This window comes from Panthera leo, chromosome A1, assembly GCF_018350215.1.
Source record: "Panthera leo isolate Ple1 chromosome A1, P.leo_Ple1_pat1.1, whole genome shotgun sequence".
Classification (NCBI taxonomy): domain Eukaryota; kingdom Metazoa; phylum Chordata; class Mammalia; order Carnivora; family Felidae; genus Panthera; species Panthera leo.
This window is the reverse complement of record NC_056679.1, coordinates 171,920,108-171,944,154: the sequence shown is the minus strand read 5'-3', so window position 1 is coordinate 171,944,154 and position 24,047 is coordinate 171,920,108. Positions and strand designations below refer to the sequence as shown.

The following is a 24,047-nucleotide window of genomic DNA, read 5'->3' as shown; positions in this document are numbered from 1 at the left end:
AAAATCAAGTTGACTTCCACAATTTTGCTAGCAATGATGTGATAATGGTTAAACATGACTAGGCTAGGTCTCTTTACTTTTTATGAGCATTAGTATCATGTTTTTCAATTATAAAATTTTGATTTCAGATTTATGTAATGTTAAAGTACAAAAGAAAAAAAGAATTATAACAAAGTCCTTATGATCATTTTTAAAAACATAAAAATGTCTTTGCAAATAATCCCTTTCAAAGAATGCCTTAGAGAAAGAGCAAATCTGTTCAATGCAAGCAATAACAACTAGGTCAAATCATATATATAAGCAAAATGCAGCTTAGCATTTATTTTTCAAAAAAACCCCTCTACTCATGTTAATCATTTCAGACTAAAACAGAAATACAGAATTTAGAGGTATAAAATATAGCTCTAAATTAGAAATTTTGAAACGTTATTGTTAGATGTTTATATAAATATCTAACATTTTTAGATATAGCATTTTGGCACTAAATTCTTCCGGAGATATCCATTCAGGATTAAGGAAATCAATAAGATTTACAGATCATTCTGAGGACTATCTCACCCCATATTCCTTTAGAAATATTTAAATAGTTAATTAAAAAGAAAACCAATAAATTTCTTTACCTGACCACTACCAGGAGTTGCCATGTTGATTTCTGCCACTCCTTGACCTTCATTCTGCCGCTCAGCTTCATGTGAGCCGGCTTCATGCTTGCTCTGAGATGACCTCTGTTAATATGGAGTTAATATCATTACATGCAAAAATGGTGTATGCTTTCTTAGCCCACAGCTTTTTTTCCTGTCCTGTATTAAAGCTCTGAATATATCAATTATATAGGTTTACAAAAGCAAAGAACTGCACTTTATACTTCATAACCTCCAGCATGTTTGGCAGTCGACTATTTCAGCAGGAGGAAAGTGAAGTGTGTCCCTTGAGCATTAGAGCCGCACAAGACAAAGGATTTTCTGAGACTCACAGAAACACCATCCTCCACCAGCTGTGCTCGCATCACTATCAGGGATATAACCCCACTAGAATAAATAAGTGTCTCTTCCACAAGGTCACATGGTTCTGGCATTCAATGTAGCTGCAAATATAACAGTTAAACTATTACCTAAGCTTACAAATACCTTCCGTATAGGTATATTTATACACAGAATATATATACATCCTCTGCTAATAAAAGTCAGATGAAATCAATAAGCTCTTAGAATCTGATATGAATAAAACCAAAAACCTTTTTTAATGTAACCACCATCTGTTATATGAAATGAAAATGACAGATTATATCCAGTAAAAGCAGTCATTTCAGGATAGATTATATCCAGTACACAGCAGTCACTCTGTAAAAATACCACTGCAGAATCAAATAAGTAAAATAATTTTTCCATTATTTTTCATAGCAACAATTACAAATGTGCTTGCTTGCTCTAGGAAAATGATACTCTAAAATAAAAATCACCCTTTAAAAAACTTGGCATATTTAATAGTGATAATTAAATTACAAAATGGCTTCCACTAAAATTTCTTTACATACCAAGCTTTCCTAAACCATTTAAATTTTGACTGAAAAGTTACTTTACATGCAATATTTCCATCAATAAGCCAGCATGAGTTATATGTAGGCAAGAATGAGGAAGCCCCAATAATTCAGAAAAAGAATTGTATCATCTGAAAATCACACTAGAAAATTCAACAAATTCAACAGAAGTAGAGACATACACAAAGTCAATCGAGAGATAAAATGAATCAAAAACCACTAAAAACACAAAGACTTTATACTAACATAATTAAAGATGTCAATGCAAAAGTAATTATTGAGCATCTGCTCTGTTACTTGTACTAGGTGCTAGAGACTACAGGGCTGGCAAAACCAGACATTGCTCTATGTGCTCAAGCTTATTGTCTCATCAGGGATACTATCAAATAATGAGAGACCTAACAATAAAGTTAAAACTTTGACAAGCACACTGAAATAAAGAGTACAAAGTGCTGTGAGAATGTATAGCAGAGGGATATCACAAGGCCTGAGTTTGGGAAAGAGTCCTCTTAGGGAAGTACTGTTAGAACTGAGACCTAAAAAATAAACAGGAATTCTGGGAAAAGGGACAGGGTTAGAGGAAGGTTTTAGATAAAAAGATCACGGACCTAGAGTAGGAGGGGGCATGGTTTGTTCTAGTACATCAAAAAATCATGTGCAGAGAACAGAACAAAAAAAAGGTAAAAACAATAAATCTTACTTTGTTGAATTTTAGTATAATTCTCATACGTCACTCCTGCCCTCACATAACCAATACTAGATTATTAATGGGAAAAGTTAATATAAATTGATCTTTTAAGGTAAAATTTTAATTTTAAATTTAAATGGCCTAAGTAGATAGGAAACATAGAGACCAGTTTGGAGGCTAATATATCAATGTAAGTGTGAGATGATGGTACCTGACACTAGGCAAGCAGTGGTAAAGATAAAAGAAGTAGAGACAGAGAGGTAAATCTGAAGAACTTGATATGATTGGATATGGAGTAAAGGAAGAGATGTGGTGTCAAGAATAATTCCTTTGTTCCTTAGCTTACACAACTGAATAACAATGGTGTCATGTGCAGAGAAGGTAATAGTAAGGGCGTGAGGGGTTTTTGGAGGGGGTAGAGGCATGGTAAGAAGGACTTAGGAGAAGATCATTAATTATGTTTTGGATATATTGGATTTAAAGTATCTTTGAGACATCTTAGTGGAGATTCAGAGTAGGCAGACAGATTTAGGAGTCTGGAACTCAGGGCTAGAAAATGAATTTGAGAGCCAACAGTGTATAGAAGGTAAGTGAAGCTCTAAGCATTAATGAGATGGTCTAAGGGAGAGCTAATACAGACAAAAGAGAAGATTTAAGGAATGCCTATAGTTAATGTCCAGATAAAAGAACATGAGCCTATAAAAGCCAAAGAGGTGGGAAAACACCAAAAAACCGTTGTCATAGATGCCAAGAGAAGAATATTTCAAGAAACAGGAAGTGTTAAATCATGTAGAAAATGTCAAGATTAAGATTGAAAATACCAATTTAATTAATAATACAGAAGTCACTGATGATCCATTTGGGAGTAGAGACTAGATTGGTGTATTTTAAGAGTGGATGGTGGGAAGAAAATACAGACTTGGAGTCTAGAAACACCTTTAGAGTGGGGAAGTGGGAAAAGACAATGAGGGAGAGAAGGGGACAGATGAAGGAAGACAGCTGCAGGGAGAGGCAGAATTGAGGAAGGTTCATTTTATATTATGAAGACTTGAGTCTTGACTTGAGGATGTTTAAATGTCAGTGCAAAGGTACCACTGAAGAAGAAGATAAATGTGAGAAAAGAAATAAGAGTAAGAAGTCCCTGAAAAGGCAGGAGTTGAAAATCCAAAGCACAAGAAGGAAGGTAGAATGCTTCCTAATAGGAAGGGCAGGCAGTTCTGATTTCTCTAGGAAGGAGGAGGTGGAATTATTAAAGGGAAGGAGATAAGTCATTTCCAAGAGAAGAATGGAGATCCACAGAAACACAGTAGTCCTGAAGGATTACCAGGCCCATTTGATGATGGTGAGGATGATGAATATGATAAAGTTAAAAAAAAGTCTAATGTTTACTATGCACTAATCACTTGGCATCTATTGATTCATTTAATCCTCATACCAGCTCTGTGACATAGGTATTATTATTATCCCCACTATACAGATAAAGAAACTGAGAAACAGATAATATAAGTATCTGGCTTTAGGTCACATACTTAGTAAATGGCAGAGTCAGAGTGGGGATCACAAGTCTGACTCTGGGGCCTAAACTAATATTTAACACTTACTATCTTTATTTTCTTTCCTTTTTCTTCTTTCCTTATTTGTTATTTACTTCCCTTTATTCTTTTACTGATCCTAGGCTACAGGCCTGCCTGCACTCTTTATCACTGTCCAAAGATACTGCTAACACTGAAGGTAAAGAAACTATTGCTGATTCTTATGAAAGAATAATCCTGGGGTGCCTGGATGGCTCAGGGGGTTAAGCATCCCCCTCTTAGTTTCGGCTTAGGTCATAGTCTCACAGTTCGTGGGTTTGAGTCCCACATCAGGCTCCATGATGACATTGTAGAGACTGCTTGGGATTCTCTCTCTCTCCCTCTTCCTCTGTCCTTGCCCTGCTTGTGCTCACTCTCTCTCAAAATAAATAAACTTAAAAAAAAAAAAAAAAAAAAGAACAATCTAACTAGAGATCTCATTTCCAGCATTGCTGGACAACTTCCTCAAAGTTGTCTACCCTAAGGGCTGAAAAAATTAAAAAAAAAATTGTTGAGGTATTTATATACCACAACATACACCCATTTTAGACAATTTTTCTGTAAGCTTACCAAGCATCACCATAATCCAGCTTTAGAACATTCTCACCATTCTAATAAGATTCCTTGTGCTCACTTACAGCCAATCCTCATTCCCATTCATGTCTCTGGCTTACCCACTTTCTGTCTTTATAAATTTGCCTTTTCTAGACATTTTTTATAAATGAAATATATGGGCTTACATGTCTGGTTATTTTACTCAGTATAATGTTTTTGATGTTGATCCATGTTATAGTATGTATCACCAATTTACTCCTTTTTACAGCCAAACAGTACTCCATTGTAAGGATATACACATTGTGTTTATTTATTCACCAGTTGATATACATTTGCACTGTTTCTACTCTGGGGCTATTATGAATAATACTGCTATAAACATTCAAGTTAAAGTCTTTGTGTGGCCACATGTTTTCACTTTCTTGGACGGGTATACCTAGAAGTGGAATTACTGGGTCACATGGTGACTTTATGTTTAATATTTTAAGCAACTTCCAAACTGTTTTCAAGTGGTTATACTATTTTACATTCTCAACAGCAATGTAAGATGGCTTGTATTTATCCACATCCTTGCCAATGTTTATTACCGTCTTTATGATTATAGCCAACCTAATGGGGTAAGGTGGGATATCACTCTAGTTTTCATCTGCACTTCCCTAATGACTAATGATGATAAGCTTATTTTCATGTTTATCAGCCATTCCTGTATATTTTCTGGTGAAATGTCTATTCAAATCTTTTGCCCATTTTAAAATTGAGCTATCTCCCTATTAATGAGTTGTAAAAGTACTTTGCATAGGATTTTAATAAATATTTCTCACTGGCTATCTAGAGATTTTACAACCATGCTAAAATTCTCACAGCTCCTATCTTTTTGATCTCCCCAAACGTATTTGCTTGTCAGTAAATAACCCAACTGAAAAGATAAACAAGAAAGTGGTAGCACTGGCTGTCTCACATATCTTTTTGTAACTTTTGAGATTTGAACCATGTGCAATAATTACATCACTTGAATTATGTACAGCATTTAAACCCTAAATCAGAGTTGTCAGCAGGTAGGACAAAGACAGTGCTGTAAGAAATATGCTTCATTGTAGAGAAATTATTTGACAGAAATCTTCTCTTTCCCTGTATACACGGAATATGAACGAATTTATGAGTGTCCAAACCCTGGTTTTCTCCATTTTCCAGGTTCTCCCACTTATCTATATTAGCAAAACAACGACAATGGAATAAAAAAACTTCAAAAAGCAAAATTAAAAAAAAGATTTTGGTTCTTTCTTAAATGTGAGATGGCACCTTCCTTTAATGTACATTCACTGAACTAGTAGACTAAATGTAACCACTGTAGGCTATGACTGACATAATCATTTTCATAACAAAAGAAAGCAAGAGAGACTGGATCACAATGGTAGACAGTTGGACCCAAATCCAATGATATGAATAAAAAGTTTTGAACAAATCCAAACAACATGAACAAGTCCCCAACCTGCAATAAACTTATACTAATGCTGAAAAATAAGGATTGCAATTAACAAATGACAATTTTTTAGGCCTCCCAGAAGCCAGAAAGTTGGAAATTTTGGAAATACAGGGAGGGAATATGCTATAGTGGGAAAATGATAACAAAAAGCTAGTGTAGTAATATTAATAGCAAACAACGAAATTTAAGGTGAAGAGCATTAAATGTAATAAGGAGAGCTGTTTCATACAAATAAAAAATTCAATCAACTAAAAAAACAAATGTGAATATTGATTTCAAAATATAAAAGAACTTGTTAGATGCAGACAAACAGTAATAATCAGAATATAAAAAGACGGAAGAAAAAAATGTAACTTAAGAAGTGAGAAACTTGGCAGTGGAAACTCAAAGCAGAAAATGTCAGAAGAGAAAATATAAAATGCAGTGTTGCTCAATGAAAACAAAAGGCTGCCTCTTTAAAAATAATTTTAAAAATAGAGTGTAATAAGTTTAATCAAGGAAAAAAAAAAAGATAAACTACACCGTAAAGTCAAAGAGGTTATAACGACCAGAATACTACCATGTAACAACACTAGTGAAACTGAAAAAGGAGCAGAGACACCATTTTTTTTTCTAGTCTTTAAGAGTCAACACTGCAAAATGGACAACTTATTCCTTATATTATACATATATTATTTGGTTTTCATTGGCTTAGGACAGCCAAGTTAAAACTGCTTTTAGGAGTAGGACTTAATTGTACTTGTACTTAAACTGCCTACTTAGCAAACACGTTTCTACATATTTCAAATTCGGATGTACTGCAGCCAAAGTTCCTATGATACTAAGAGTCAGGCATAAAGAAACAGGTCACTAGAAGATTGGAACTTTGGGTCAGACAAGTCTCCAGGGAGGAGGAAGAGGGGGACTGGAAATTGAGGTCAATCATATAGTCACCTATGTAATCAAGCATGTCTACATAATGAAACCCCAATAAAACTGTGGACACTGAAGCTCAGTGGAGCCTCCTGGCTGATGAACATACTGATGTGTGGGGGAATGATGTATCCAGACTCTATGAGAGCACGGAAGCTCTGCATTCTTTATCCTTCACTTTCCCCACATCTTGCCCTGTAAGTCTCCTCATTCGGCTGTTCCTGATCTGAATCCTCTAAAATAAAACTGTAATTGTATGTGTAGTATTTCCAATGAGTTCTGAGTCATTCCAGTGAATTACTGAACCTAGGCAGGTGTGGGAAGCCCCAATTTTGTAGCCAGTTGGGCAGAAGTATGGGTAGCTTGGCATGTGAAGTGGGGTTATTTTTGTGAAGGACTCTACCATTAACCTGTATGTGTTAGGTTAACTCTAGGTAGTTACTGTCAGAAGTGAATTGTACTGGAACATCCCCACTTAGGGTAGAATTTACAGCAAGGTGGGCAAAGTAAAGTGCAGTTTGCTTGGGGATGCCTGACACTTGCAATTGGTGTCTGAAGTGATGGTAGTCTTGGGAATGACTTTACCCTTAAATATGGGGTCTACACTCTGGGTAGTTTCAGAACTGAGTAGAATTATAGGACACCCAGTATGTCAGGAAACAGGTATTAGAACATAGCTGGAAATAATTTTCTTTCAGAAGTTTTAAGAAGTTGGTATTCTACGTCCCAGCTTCTAGTGTTGCTGTTTATGTATCTAAAGACATTTATATTTTTGTTTGTATGTGTGAAGTTGTTTTCCTTTCTCCAGAATGTTTTAGGACTTTCTTTTTATTTCTAGTGAGATGAAATGGCACCATGATGTGCCTGCTGTGGGATTATTTTCATCTGTGGTGTTAGATATTGGAGAGACCATTTTATTTGGAAAACTATGCCCCCCAGTTCTGGGATATTTTAATTTACTTCTGTGATCATTTGCTCCTTCTAGCTCCTCCATTCTCTTTCTGGAACTCCTCTTTATTTGAATATTGAACCCTCCGGGAATGATTCTCTGATTTTCTCATCTTTTCTGTTTTTCATCTCATATCTTTCTGTTCTATTTTCCGGAAAATTTATCTTCTACTCTGAGTTTTCATTTCTGCTACCACAATTTTAATTCCTAAGAACTCTTTCCTGAATTCTTTGAATATTCCTTTTGTGTACCATGGTTTCTTTGCACTATGGATGCATTATCATTTATCTGAGAATATTAATGTTCGTTTTATGTTTTAAAGTGTTCTTCTTTCTGCATAGTCCATCCCTACTTCGGAATGGGCTACCTATGAAAAGGTTAAGTGAAGCTCTATACATGAGGGATAAAGACTGGCAACTACAGCTATTTTTTTGGGTGGTCCAGCTGGGTCGTTTTATTGGGGAATCCTCCAATGTCAGTACATTTAGGTCTGTTTTCTTGGGTTAATCACATTTCTTAAAGAAGTTGCTTCTAGCACCTTGTCTGTATTATAAGCCTGGATTCAGTGAGGGTTTCAGCATTCAGTAGGTAAATTTCACTCAATTCAGTTTTTAGCATGTAATTTCAGTTACACTGGGCTTACCCCTATCTGAAGATCTTTTCTTCTTTCTAGAATAAGTCCTTCATCTTTTGCTGGGATTAGAAAGAACTCACCCAGCTACTGAGAGTTGAAGACAGGCTCTAGAGGTGCCACCTGCTTCTTAACCATTTTCAACCATCCTCTCACTAAAATTTTAGTCACTTTTTTTAATCTTCACATCCAGAGGTAACTGTTTTGGAACTCCACAGTATAAAATGAGTTGCTTCATGACTTTCTATTGCTGACTTAGGGGTTAATTCACTGCCATATGCTAAAACAGTGCATTTATTTACCTGCTTTTCAGTTCCCCAAATTTTATGATGTTACCTCCCTTGTCTCTGCCTTTTTAATTTCATCCTTTTAGTGTCATTTTAATGAGGATTGTGGAGCAAGCATAAATAACTTTGTATGATGAATTTTAATCATGAATTACATACAAGTTATAGCTTATTTACTAGTTGATAATAGCCAAATTAAGTTAGTTATCTGATTATATGTAATTTGATAACTGAAGTAAGGTATCTGTATTTATGGCTCGATAAATTTTAATTGCATAGGAGTTATTAAAAGATCAACATAGTCAAGGTTTTTGATAATTCATTTAATTTCATGAAAAAAACTTATGAAGTGTCTCCATTCTCTAGAAGAACATCTATATTTCAATGTCACATTAATTATACATATTTTCTTTTCTTAGAATAATTACCTATTTTTGTGTCTGTAAATGAAAAAGAAACAATTTACCAACCTCTGCTTCTGTGGCTTGGGATTGTAAAAGCTGTCGTATACGAAGTATGTCCTTCTCTATTTGTTGAATTCTGGTTACTCTTCGCTAAAATAAAAAAGTGACCAAATTAGATCTAATTTTATTAAAAACATTAGTGTAAATAGTCATACTATGGCTATCATTTAGTAGCTCAGGGATATGCTACATCATTCTTCCATAATAAGTTAGATAATGTGTACATAGTCACACACTGATGACATATGGGGCAGTTCAATTTTTTAATACATCTAACTTTACATGATAGATTTATTTAGGAAAATTGTACACATAAAGTCATGTATCAAATTGCATGGCACATGTGGTATAAAAATTCATATTTAAGTCATTCTCAAAAAATAGTCCAAAGACAAAATTACACCTGAGTTTGATCTTTATATTTATCCAGATGCTAGTATAATGTAACAGATTTCAAGAAAGCATGGTGTATGTGTTAAGGGAAAGAACATCTGATTTGTTTTTATAAATATTAGGGTTTAAACAGTAGGACTAACCTTTCCCAGAGTTATTCCTATTATAAGTCAGATGTACCTTTCAGATATAGTTTTCCCAAATACCCTCTGCAGCTAAACATTATTTTTATTCCCAACACTAGGATCACAATGTTAGAAGCTTTGTGCTTCCCCATTATCTTAAGACCAGTAAATGAACACAAAGAATTTACTATAGATCAAACGACATGGAATTGAAACAATGTGGGAAAAGTGCTTTTTACAAAAAGCTAAATTTTGCTTTAATTTTTATGAACACAAGTGGAAGCGAGAAAAACCAAATCACTTGTATATGAAAACCTTGCAAAGTGAAATGATTTTTAATTACCTTCATGACAACAAACACATAGGTTTTAGAAAAAAGTACTGCCCAGCACCCGCTTGGCTGTGCTGAGCTGCAGCCTGACCCACTGAAGAAACTGCTGCCGTTGCCATCTCAAACCAGCCAGCCCCACCAAAGGCTGGCCAGCGAGCCCATCCCTTTTTTCCGACTTACAGCAGGTCTCCAGGATAGCTGCTTATGCCCACAGTGCACCTTCTCAGATCTGAGTGGACGCAAAAGAGTTGCTGATTGCACGGTCTGGGATCCCATGAGGAGAGGGATCCTTGGACAGCTCTTCATCTCCTCTCTTCACCCGTCTCCACTCTGCCTCTCCTGGCCCCCAGACTCACTGTGGCTCACACAGTATCCTAACCTGCTACTAATCACAGGGAAGAGTGTGGAGAAGAGTGAGGGTAGAAGTGAGGGTGGAAGTGAGGCTGGAGCAAGGGAGGGTAGAACCATTTGGGATTGGCATTCGAAGCCCTGGCCAGGGCTGGGGTGAGGGTCAAAAGATTAGGGCCTAGTATGTCTTCACTGTCACTGGGAAGGTGGAGGTACCACCGTGAGGGTGATCCCTAGGGGCCTATGGGAGTCCCCTTCCCATTCTTTCTCTTGGCATCACTCCTGTCCCCCTCTCCCTGACTTGGTGCTCACATGTACCTCACTAGGGATTGCGACCAGGGTCTGGATGAGCTTGAGTTTGAATGAACTGAGTTTGTATTTCTAGCACCCTGGGTTTTTACATGTTCAGGCTTTTGTTTTGGTTTGTCACCCTTGATAAAGAAAGTGTATTAAAAAAAAAAAAAGAAAGAAACAAGTACTATCAATGTTGTATCATCTTCTGAAATAATTCTATAGTGACATCCTAATATTGAGGCATGAAAAATTACGGGTAATTATTTTAATGGGCGAAAAATGTGTTAGAAGCTAGATGGAGTCATTTCTAAACTTTTTTTTGTGTGTGTGTGCCCTATCAGTAAAAGATTCCTGAGCATGCATATCCCAACAGATAAATAATAAAAGTACTAAAATAGCTTTAGCTATCTATACTATAAAACTTACACTGATCTATTTAGTTTTATTTAAATACAGTATCCTTATGATTTTACTACACAGTAAAAACATTTATTGCCGCTATTATTTAATGTTATGATAAATAACCACAGAAAAACTCAAAATTGTGCTCACCAAACAAAAAAACCCTCCCAAAACCAAATCCTTCCTTCCCTCCCTCTCCTCCTTTCCCTCATAAAACTATAAGTATGCTCATACTCTATTGTAATTGTGAAAACAGTGAACTTAAGGTAAATAAATTTCTCTAACAAACCCTTCCTTATCTAATTTATATCATGAAAACATGGTGAAGGAAGGAAAAATGCCTGTATTTTCAGTAGCTCTATAAAGATACCGCAGATATCAGTGGTTACCTCTACAACCATATGATAAACAATTTCTGGCTTTACATGAAAACAACAAAACTATACACAATCAGCTTCAGAATACTGGTTTTCCTCTTTATGTAACAAGCTCCCTGCCACCAATAAAATATTTTTTAAAAATTTTCATTAAGTTTTTAATTTTAGTCCCAGTAAACATACAGTGCTACATTAATTTCAGGTATAAAGTGATTCAACAATTCTACATACTGTTCAGTGCTCATCATGTTAAGTACAGTCCTTAATCCCAGTCATCTATTTCACCTGTCTCCCTACCCACCTCCCCTCTGGTAACCATCAGTTTGTTCTCTATAGTTAAGAGTCTGTTTCTTGGTTTGCTTCTCTATTTCTGCCCCCCACTTCATTAATTTGTTTTTCAAATTCCACATATGAGTGAAATCATATGGTATCTGTCTTTCCCTGACTTAGCATATTCTAGCTCCATCCATGTCATTACAAATGGAAAGATTTCATTCTTTTTTATGGCTGAATAATATTCCACTGCATATACACACCACTCTTCCTTATCCATTCATCAGTCAACGGACACTTGGTCTGTCTCCATAATTTGACTATTATAAATAATGCCACAACAAACACAGGGGTGCAGAGATCCTTTTGAATTAATGGTTTTGTATTCTTTGGGTAAATACTCAGTAGTGCAATTATTGGATTATATGGTAGTTCTATTTTTAACTTTTTGAGGAACCTTCATACTGTCTTCGACAGTGGCTGCACCAGTTTGCATTCCCAGCAGCAGGGCATGAGTACTCCTTTTTCTCCACATCCTCACCAACAGTCCAGAGTCAGACGCTTAACTGATGGAGCCACTCAGGTGCCCCTTCTGTTCATTTTTTCATTGGATTTATTGTTTGGCTTTGGGTGTTGAGTTGTATAAGTTCTTTATATATTTGGATACTAACCCTTTATCATATGTCATTTGCAAATAATATTTTCCCATTTAGTCAGTTGTCTTCGTTTGTCGATTGTTTCCTTCACTATTAAGAAGATTTTATTTTGATGTGGTCCTAAGTGTACTTTTGCTTTTGGTTTCCTTGCCTCAGGGGACCTACCTAGAAAAAGTTGCTATGGTTGATGACAGAGAAATTACTGCCTGCATTCCTTTCTAGGATTTTTATGGTTTCAGGTCTCACGTATAGGTCTTTCATCCATTTTGATTTTATTTTTGTGGATGGTGTAAGAAAGTGGTCCCGTTTCATTCTTTTGTATGTTGTTGTCCAGTTTTCCCAACACTATTTGTTGAACAGACTGTCTTTTGTCTGTTGCATATTCTTTCCTGCTTTGTTGAAGATTAATTCACCATGTAACTGTGGATTCATTTCGGGCTTTTCTATTCTGTTCCACTGATCTATGTAGTTATTTTTGTGCCAGCACCATACTATTTTGATTACTACATCTTTGTAATATAACTTGGAAGTCGAAATTGTGATGCCTCCAGCTTTGCTCTTTTTCAAGATTGTTTTGGCTATTTGTGTTCTTCTGTGGTTCCATACACATTTTAGGATTATGTGTTCTAGTTCTGTAAACAATGCTATTGATATTTGGACAGGAATTGCGTCAAATCTGTAGATTGCTTTGGTATGGATATTTTAACAACATTTGTTCTTCCAACCCATGAGCGTGGAATGTCTTTCTATTTTTGTGACATCTTTCATTTCTTTCATCAGTGTTTTATAGTTTTCAGAGTACAGGTCTTTCACCTCCATGGTTAAGTTTATTCCTAGATATTTTATTATTTTTGGTGCAGTTATAAATGGGATTGTTTTCTTAATTTCTCTTTCTGTGGTTTATTATTAGTGTATAAAAATGCTATGGATTTCTATACAGTGATTTTGTATCCTGGGACATTACTGCATTCCTTTATCAATTCTAGTAGGTTTTTTTTGGTGGAGCCTTTAGGGTTTTCAATATAGTATCACGTCATATGCAAATAGTGAAAGTTTTACTTCTTTCTTACCAATCCGGATGCCTTTTATTCCTTTTTCTTGTCTGAATGCTGTGGCTAGGACTTCCAGTATTATGTTGAATACAAGTGAGAGTGGACATCCATGTCTTGTTCTTGACTTTAAGGGAAAATCTCTGTTTTTCCCCAATGAGGATGATGTTAGCTCTGGGTTTTTCACATATGGTCTTTGTTATGTTGAAGTATGTTCCCTCTAAATCTACTTTGTGGAGGGTTTTTATCATGAATGGATGTTTTATTATGTCAAATGCTTTTTCTGTGTCTACTGAAATGATCACATGTCTTTAATCCTTTCTCTTATTGATGCAATGTATCATGTTGATTGACTTGTGAATATTGAGGAATCCTTGCATCCTGGAAATAAATCCCACTTGGTGGTGAATTTTTTTTTTTTAATGTATTGTTGGATCTGGTTTGCTAATATTATGTGAGGAATTCTGCATCTATGTTCATCAGAGATATTGGCCTGTAGTTTTTTTTTCTAGTGTCTTTGTTTTTTTGGAGCAAGGTAATGCATGTCTTGTAGAATGAATTTAGAAGTTTTCCTTCCTTTTCTATTTTTTTGGAGTAGTTTGAGAAGAACAGGTATTAACTCTTCTTTAAATGCTTGGTAGAATTCTGCAGTGAAGCCATCTGGTCTGGGCTTTTGTTTGCTGGCAATCTTTTTGATTTTATTTCTGGTAATTGGTCTTTTCCAATTTTCCATTTTTTCCTATTCAATTTTGGAAAGTTACAGGTTTCTAGGAATTTATACATTTCTTCTAAGTTGCCCAATTTTTTGGCATATGATTTTTCAAAATATTCCCATATAATCCTTTGTATTTTTGGTCAGTTATTTCTCCTCTTTCATTTCTGATTTTGAGACCTCTCTCTCTCTCTTTTTGATGAGTCTGGCTAACGGCTTATCAATTTTGTTGATCTTTTCAAGGAACCAGCTTCTGCTTTCGTTGACCTATTCTACTATTTTTTTTTAAGCTTCTACTTCATTTATTTCTGCTCTAATCTTTATTATTTATTTCTTTGGATTTTTTTTTATGTTGTTGTTCTTCTTTTTAGCTCCTTTAGGTGTAATGTTAGGTTGTTTACTTGAGATCTGTTGTCCTTCCTGACGTAGGCCTGTATTGCTATAAAGTTCCCTTTTAGAATAGAATTCAAAAATATTGGGGACCACCGTGTTTTCATTTTCATTTGTCTCCATGTATTTTCCGATTTCCTCTTTGACTTCTTGGTTGACTTCATTCATTACTTAGTAGCATGTTATTTAGCTTCTGGGTATTTGTTGTATTTCCAGATTTTTTCTTGTGGTTTATTTCTAATTTCACAGTGTTGTGGTCACAAAAGATGCATGGATTGCCTTTGATCTTTCTGAATTTGTTGAGACTTGTTTTGTGGCCTAATATGTGATCTATTCTGGAAAATGTTCCATGTGCCCTTGAAAAAAATGTATATTTTGCTGTTTTAAGATGCAATATTTTGCATGTATCTGTTAAATCCACCTGGTCCAGTGTGTCATTCAAAGCCACTGTTTCATTTTGATTTTGTTTGGATGATCTTAAGTGGGGTGTTAAAGTCCTCTACCATTATTGTATTACTCTCTATTATTTCCTCATGTTTGTTACTAACTGCTTTAAATATTTGGGTGTTCCCATGTTGGATACATAAATATTTACAACTGTTAGATCTCCTTGCATTGTCCCCTTAATGATCATATGGTGTCCTTCTTTGGCTCTTGTTATAGTCTTTGTTTAAAAGTCTATTTTGTCAGATATAAATATTGCTACCTTGGCTTTCTTTTCACACCCATACGCATGATAAATGCTTTTCCATCCCTTCACTTTCAATCTGCATGTGCCTTTAGGTCTGAAATGAGTCTCTTGTAGGCAGCATATAGAGTCTTGTTTTATTTACTCATTCCATCACCTTATGTCTTTTGATTGGAGTGGTTAGTTCATTTACATTCAAAGTAATTATTGATAGTATATATTTATTGCCATTTTGTTACTTCTTTTATGGTTGTTTTTGTAGTTTTTCCCCATTTGTTTCTTCTCTTGCTCTTTTTTCTCAAGATTAGTTGGCTTTCTTTAGTGATATAGTTGGATTCCTCTATTTCTTGCATATTTATTACTTGTTTTTGATTTGTAGTTACCATTCAGCTTGTATGTAACATCTTCTGTTTGTTTGGGAAGACCTTTATCTCTCCTTCTATTCTAAATGACAGACTTGCTGGATAAAGGATTCTCGGCTGCATATTTTTTCTGTTCATCACATTGAAGATCTCGTGCCAATCCTTTCTGGCCTGCCAAGTTTCAAAAGAGAGATCAGTCACGAGTCTTATAGGTCTCCCTTTATAAGTCAGGGCACGTTTATCCCTTGCTGCTTTCAGAATTTTCTCTTTATCCTTGTATTTTGCCAGTTTCACTATGATATGTCGTGCAGAAGATTGATTCAAGTTACGTCTGAAGGGAGTTCTCTGTGCCTCTTGGATTTCAATGCCTTTTTCCTTCCCCAGTTCAGGGAAGTTCTCAGCTATTATTTCTTCAAGTACACTTTCAGCACCTTTCCCTCTCTCTTCCTCCTCTGGGATACCAATTATGCGTATATTATTTCTTTTCAGTGTATCACTTAGTTCTCTAATTTTCCCCTCATACTCCTGGATTTTTTTATCTTTTTCTCAGCTTCCTCTTTTTCCATAACTTTATCTTCTAGTTCACCTATTCTCTCCTCTGCCTCTTCAATCCGAGCCGTCATCATTTCCATTTTATTTTGCATTTCGTTTAAAGCGTTTTTCAGCTCCTCCTGACTGTTCCTTAGTCCCTTGATCGCTGTAGCAAGAACTTCTCTGCTGTCCTCTATACTGTTTTCAAGCCCAGCGATTAATTTTATGACTATTACTCTAAATTCACTTTCTGTTATATTATTTAAATCCTTTTTGATCAGTTCATTGGCTGTTGTTATTTCCTGGAGATTCTTTTGAGGGGAATTCTTCCGTTTGGTCATTTTGGATAGTCCCTGGAGTGGTGGGGACCTGCAGGGCACTTCCCCTGTGCCTGGTGTATAACTGGAGTTGGTGGGCGGAGCCGGTCAGCCCTGATGTCTGCCCCCAGCCCACCGCTGGGGCCACAGTCAGACTGGTGTCTTCCCCTCTTCTAGGGGTGGGGTTCACTGTGGGGTGGCGTGGCCCGTCTGGGCTACTTGCACACTGCCAGGCTTGTGGTGCTGGGGATCTGGCATATTAGCTGGGGTGGGTAGGCAAGGTGCACGGGGGCAGGAGGGGCAGGCTTAGCTCGCTTCTCCTTAGGTGATCCACTTCAGGAGGGGCCCTGTGGCAGTGGGAGGGAGTCAGACCCGCTGCCGGAGGGTTGGCTCCGCAGAAGCACAGCGTTGGGTGTTTGTGCAGAGCAAGCAAGTTCCCTGGCAGGAACTGGTTCCCTTTGGGATTTTGGCTGGGGGATGGGCGAGGGAGATGGCACTGGCGAGCGCCTTTGTACCCCAACAAACTGAGCTCTGTCGTCCGGGGGCTCAGCAACTCTCCCTCCCTTTGTCCTCCAGCCTTCCCGCTCTCCGAGCAGAGCTGTTAACTTATAACCTTCCAGATGTTAAGTCCCGCTTGCTGTCCGAACACACTCCGTCTGGCCCCTCCGCTTTTGCAAGCCAGACCTGGGGGCTCAGCTTGGCCGGCAGGCTGCCCCTCTGCCCCGGCTCCCTCCCACCAGTCCGTGCAGCACGCACCGCCTCTCCGCCCTTCCTACCCTCTTCCGTGGGCCTCTCATCTGCGCTTGGCTCCGGAGACTCCATACTGCTAGTCTTCTGGTGGTTTTCTGGGTTAGTTAGGCAGGTGTAGGTGGAATCTAAGTGATCAGCAGGATGCGCGGTGAGCCCAGCATCCTCCTAAGCCGCCATCTTCCCTCCTTCTGTAACATCTTCTGTATACAGCAGTCTATATTAGGATGATGGTCACTTAAGTTTGAACCCACTCCTTTCCTTTCTTCATTTTAGGTAGATGGTATCATACTTTACATGCTTTCATTTAGTGAGTCCCTTGACTGATTTTTATAGATATACTTATTTCTTTACTACTTCTGTGCTTCCTACTTTCCTTACTCTTGCTTATGGTCTTTCCTTTCCACTTGAAGAGTCTCCTTTAACTTTTCTTGTAGGGCTTGTTTAGTGGTCATGAATTCCTTTTTGTTTGGGAAACTCTTTATTTCTCCTATTCTGAATGATAGCCTTGCTAGCTACCTGAATGATAGCCTCTTTATCACTACCTTTTGCCATCTTAATTACTATGTGTCTTGGTGTAGACCTTCTTGGACTGATTTTGTTGGGGAATCTCTATGCCTCCTGGATTTGGATTTCTGTTTCCTTCCCCAGATTCAGTAAGTTTTCAGTTATTATTTCTTCAAATAATTTTTTTTGCCTCCTTTTCTCCTTATGGGATCCCTATAATGAAAATATTATTATTTTTGATGATGTTGCTGAGTTCCCTAAGCTTATTCTCATTTTGCATAATATTTTTTTTCTCTCATGTGCTCAGCTTGGTCACTTCCCATTACTCTGTCCTCCAAGTTGCTTATTTGTTCTTGTGCTTCTACTACTTATTCCCTCTAGTGTATTTTTAACTTCATTTACTGTGTTCTCTGATTGGGTCTTTCATATCTCATTAAGGGTCTCACTGATGTCCCCCACTCTTTTCTCAAGTCTAGTGAGTGTATTAATGATTGGTTCTTCGAATTCTCAGGCATATTGCATATCTCCGTTTTACTTAGGTCTCTTGTTGTGATTTTGTCCTTTTGTTTCATTTTGGACATAGTCCTCGGTCTCATTTTGTCCTACTCTCTATGTCTGCTTCTGTATGTTAGGAAAGACAGCTACATCTTCTGCATTTCAAAGTAATGGCCTTATGAAGAAGAGGTCCAGTAGTGCCCTGCTGTGCAGTGTCCCTAATTCACCAGAACCTGATGCTTCAGGGGTGTCTCCTATGTGTGATGCATGTGCTCTGCTGTTGCAGCTGAGATGCTTTTCTCGTCCAGTGCAGTCATCTGCAATGGCTGTCTTTGTCTTGTTGTGGGCAGAATCTGGTTCCTGTGGTATTAGTGGACTAGTCTGGGTATGCCTTAGGCTTGGGTTGAGTCAGACCAGATGTGTGCTAGAGATACAGTAGCACCAAACTGCTGGGTGTTTTCCCTGTGTTGTCCTGAGAAGGTTCTGTTGGTGGGCAGGACCTGTAGTCAGAGCACTTGTCTGCCTCCGGTCCACTTCTGGGGCTTCCTTTGACTGGTATGTGTGGTTATCTTCCCCTTTTTCCAGGGTAGGAGTCACTTTGGAGTGGTGCTTGCCACCATAGGAACTGCCTGCACACTGCCAAGTCCGTGGCACTGCCTTGCATGGGCTGTTGCCAAGACAGTATTGGAGAGGGCAGATCTCCTAAAGCACAGAGTTGGGGGGCAGTGCCCAGAGTGAAGCTGCCTGAGGGGCTCCATAGATGCAAAGCCCAGGGGTGGGGGGGTCCACCAGTAAAATCTTAAATTAAAAATTTTAATATTTAGAAGATGATAGTAGGAGATTGTAACTAGTATCTCTCTTGATTTCTGTATTGTCAATATGTCAGTAAATCTCGAAGTCAGTCTATGTCTTGATATCCACCGAGATAAAGGATTCCTTTCCTTCCTTCCTTCCTTCCTTCCTTCCTTCCTTCCTTCCTTCCTTCCTAATTTTATTTATTTTGAGGGAGAAAGAGAGAGCAGGAACAGAGGATGGGCAGAATGAGAGGGGGAGAGAGAGATAATTCCAAGCAGGCTCTGTGTTATCAGTGCAGAGCCCAATAGGCGGTTCAAACTCACAAACTGTGAGATCATGACCTGAGCTGAGATCAAGCGTCAGATGTTTAACTGAGCCACCCAAGTGACCCATGAAGTAGGGGATTTCTAGTAATACAACCCCTGTGCTTCTGTTTCTGAAAATGAAAATGGAAGAAGCCAGTAGTATTTCTTTCTTTTTTTGTATGATACCCTCGAAAATTTATGAAATTATGCTTACTAACAAGTACTTAACAATTCAAGGGAAGGTAGTTAGTATGACTTTTGAAAAACTGATTCTAAAAAATTATAACAGTAATAGAGTTCAAAACAGATTCAGGATAATTCTCAACAAATGAGTAATAGCAGGTAAATTCCTTAACTTGAGAAAGGGTAACTATCAAAAACTTTTGAGTACACAGTATCACTGCTTCTTATTCAAAGACGTACTAGAGTTCTTATGCAATATAAAGAGAAAAAAAACTGCAAAGGACACACAAAATTATCATTATTTTGCAAACAATGTGACAGTTCATATGGAAAATGCAAGAAAAATGTAAGAAAGTCTTAAACTACTGAGACAATTTAATGAAAGAGTTCAAGAAGGTTGCTGGATAATTAAATTCCAGTCATAACAGTAACAAAAACTACATAATATCTAGGAATAAATTTTAAAAATGTATAAAATTTTTATAGAGAACACTACAAAACTTTATAACAAAAATAACACCTAAATGAATGGAGATATAAAATTAATAACACCTAATACATACTGCTTAGTGTTTAGCATGTGCCAGACTTTAAGTGCTCTTACATGTATTAACTCATTTAATTCTCACATTTCAGTTTTGCATTATACTTTATCAATGAGAAAACCGAGGCAGAGAATTTACCCAAAATCAGTGCAGGTAGGTAGCAGGTCTGGGATTAGAACCCAGGAGGTCTGGCTCCAGAGTCCATCCTTTTAACCAAGAACCAATCTTTGTATTGTAAAGATATGAATTCTCCTCAAATTAATTCATAAATTCAATGTGACTATAATAAAAAATGCACTAGGCATTTTTTCTTTGAATTAGACAACAAGCTGATACGAAATTTCGATGGAAGTGTAGTAAGACAGAATATAACCACATTTTTACAAAAATAGGACAACTCACTCTACCAGGTACCAAGATTTATAAAACTACAGCAAATAAAACAAATGTGGTATGAGTGCAGGCACAGAGAAATTAAAATAGATCAGTGGAACAGAATCTAGAAATATCCAGCAAATACAAACTTACCACATGCCAGAGATGGAATTCATTAGCAATCAATGGGGAACAGTGGAATATCAAATAAATAGGTAATTTTGTTAAAAACATAAATATGCATGTATGTATATGTATCTGTATATATATTATATATAACTGATCATATAATATTAATAAAAACCAACATATTATTTAATATGTAAGTTATATATTGAATAATTACACACACATACATATAAAATCATATATACTTGTATTTATGTAAAATTAGATCCCAACCTCTAAAACATACATGATTATATTTTGGAGATGAATTAAAGACCTAATTGCAAAAATAAAACATTAGAACTATTAGAAATAATATGAAAGTAACTTTATGACTCCAGGATAGGAAAAGATGTACAAATAATTCACAGAAAGCACAAATATGGCAATATATAATTAATTAGCTCTATAACAAAAACTAAGTTTTGTTATCACAAATCTAAAACAGGTAATGGATTTTGCAGGGAGGAGATGTGGTGTATATTATCTGTAATAGATTGGTATCAAGAGGATATTAATACATCTCTCAAATATTTAAGAGTAAGACATTTAACATAATGGAAAATGGGAAAAAGATGAACAAGTAGCAGAAAGAAAGTCCACAGTCTAATAAATATATGAAAAGATATTCAACTTCAGTAGTATTCAAGAAAATATAAATTAAATAACAAGCTGATGTTTCATTGCCCACTGACTATTATAAAGTGTGACTCACAGAGACCTCTACTAGTAGAAATGTAAATTGATAAAATCATTTTGAGTGCAATTTGGCAAACACTAGTTCAAAACACTCATATGTTATGGCCGGCAATATGTTAGCCTGTTGTGAATTAAGCCTGTTAGCCATCTTGTGAATTAAGTTTTACTGAAGCACAGCCATGCCTATTTGCTTACATACTAACATCTATGAGTTGAGAAGCTGTGACAGAGATCATATGGCCCACAAAGAATGAGATATTTTTTTTATGACCCTTTAAGAAAAAGTTTGCTGTTAACCAAGAGAAACTCTTGCACAACTCTTACAAGATATGAATAAGTATGTTTACCAGAGCTGTTTAAACAGTGAAAAATTACAACCTAAATGGCCATCAACCAGGAAACATACAAACTATATTAGCCACACAATTACAAAAAAATTATGGTAAAATGGAAGTGTGAGGAACTTTCAGCCTACCAATCTCCAGTCCCTAGAAGTTAGCTCCATTAACAACTTGATGTACATTTCCCCAGCCTTTGTGTACATGTGTATAGGAGAGTAGGGACCACCACCAGTAGGTGGTAGGCACCATTAGCTGCCCAAATATGTAGTAAACAAATAAAAAGCAAAATAAATAACCAAACTGTTAACAGAGATAGTTGGAAACTGACAATCTCACAGTCATGAGCAAGAATGGATTTTATTTTGAATTTCCCTAAACTGCTTACCAGTCATTTGTATGTTTTTACTAATCACTTGCATTTTCTTTTTTTTTTTTTAATTTTTTTTTTTTTATTTATTTTTGAGAAAGAGAGAGACAGAACATGAATGGGGATGGGTCAGAGAGAGAGGGAGACACAAACTCTGAAACAGGCTCCAGGCTCTGAGCTGTCAGCACGGAGCCCGACGCGGGGCTCAAACCCATGGACCGTGAGATCATGACCTGAGCCGAAGTCGGATGCTCAACCGACTGAGCCACCCAGGCGCCCCTGCATTTTCTTTTCAATAAAATGATTATATCCTTTACCCATTAAAAAAAAAAAACAGATGTCTTTTTTTTCCTTAGTTTGTAGGAATTCTTGCATTATAGGGATAGTGACTTTTTTCCCTTTTATGTGTTAAAAATATTTTGCCTTAGTTTATCTTCTGCAGAATATTTTAAAATTTTATGAAAAATTACATTTGTTGTCCTGTATTTTCTTCCATTAGTTTTAGGTTTATTTTTCACACTAAGATATTCAATCCATTTGTAATTTTTTTTCTTTTTTTTAAATTTTATTTATTTTTGAGAGAGACAGAGAGAAAGAGACAGAGCATAAGCAGGGAAGGGACAGAGAGAGAAGACAGAATCCAAAGCAGGCTCCAGACTCCCGAGCTGTCAGCACAGAGTCCGATATGGGGCTTAAACCCACGAGCCGTGAGACCATGACCTCAGCCGAAGTCAGATGCTTAACCGAATGAGCCACCCAGGCACTCCCATTTGTAATTTTTCGTATACAAGGTTTGAATTAGGGATCTAATTTAATTTCTCTTCTCCCAAATAAGTTGCTAGCTGTACCTATGTATTTACTGGGCTATTTACCATTTCCCCCCAAATTTATGTATTTTTATCTTATTTATTTTTTAATTTACATCCAAGTTAGTTAGCATATTGTGCAATGATGATTTTAGGAGTAGATTCCAGTGATTCATCCCCTATGTAGAATACCCAGTGCTCATCCCAACAAGTGTCTTCCTTAATGCCCCTTAGCAATTTAGCCCATCCCCCCACCCACAACCCTTCAAGCAACCCTCAGCTGTTCTCTGTATTTAAGAGTCTTTTATGTTTTGTCCCCCTCCTTGTTTTGTATTATTTTTGCTTCCCTTCCCCTATGTTCATCTGTTTTGTATCTTAAATTCCACATGAGTTAAGTGATAGGATATTTGTCTTTCTCTGACTAATTTCATTTAGCATAATACCCTCTAGTTTCATCCATGTAACTGCAAACCCAAAATTTATGTATTTTTAAGGTACCCGATAAATTCTGAATTTTAATACAATGAAACTTATCAGTTTTTTCTTTTACAAATAGTATTCTATATCTTGCTTAAGAAATCCTTTTTTACCCCAATATTAGAAAGATATTCATATATATTTTCTACTGAAAGGCTTATTTTTAAAGTTTTACTTTAAAAAAAAAAATTTTTTTTAATGTTTATTTATTTTTGAGAGAGAGAGAGGCAGAGCATGAACAGGGGAGGAACAGAGATAGGGAGACACAGAATCAGAAGCAAGCTCCAGGCTCTGGGCTGTCAGCACTGAGCCTGATGTAGGGCTCGAACTCACAAACCGTGAGATCATGACCTGAGTCGAAGTCGGACACTTAACTGACTGAGCCACCCAGGAGCCCCTTAAAGTTTTACTTTTGGCATTTAAGATGTTAATTTGAACAGACAGGGGAGGTAGTGAGAGGAAATTAACAAACGTTATTAAATGCATGTATCATAACATAAGTAATATAGATATATTAGTTGAGCCTCTAGCCTCATTGTGAAAATAACAGGTATGGACTACAAAATGTATCATGGTACTGGGGCTTAAGTATCTCCTTAGTCTACCACCATACTCTAGCATAAAGCAAATATACATTGTGTTTAGGAAACTACCATATAAAAGATAAAAACTACAGTTTGGGGATGTAAAATGTCTTGTATTAGTGATTTTAAAACCATAAACTTCTTGGAATAAAAAATGTATTTATACCATACATATAAATGTAGGCCCTCCCTTTTATTAACTATTCCCTTAAATAAAATCTTTAAAATAATGTTTTCCTCCCAGTTTGTTGTAAAAGTTTTCCTTTTTTTGTTTTTCTTTCTTAATGCCCATACTTGCTTTGAAACAGACAAGGCAAATGGTAAGGCC

At 36.5% G+C, this 24,047-nt stretch overlaps 1 protein-coding gene across 5 annotated transcripts in view; it reads right to left on the bottom strand.

Moving 5' to 3' along the window:
• APC (APC regulator of WNT signaling pathway) overlaps window positions 1-24,047 on the bottom strand; it is a 149,042-nt gene that overhangs the window by 32,283 nt on the left and 92,712 nt on the right. For all 5 annotated transcript variants that reach the window (XM_042945219.1, XM_042945234.1, XM_042945245.1 and 2 more), the window contains exons 7-8: window positions 9,084-9,167; window positions 621-725 (exon numbers count right to left, since the gene is read on the bottom strand). In XM_042945219.1, coding sequence (XP_042801153.1) covers window positions 621-725; window positions 9,084-9,167 — 189 coding nt within the window. The remainder of the gene's footprint in view (window positions 1-620; window positions 726-9,083; window positions 9,168-24,047) is intronic.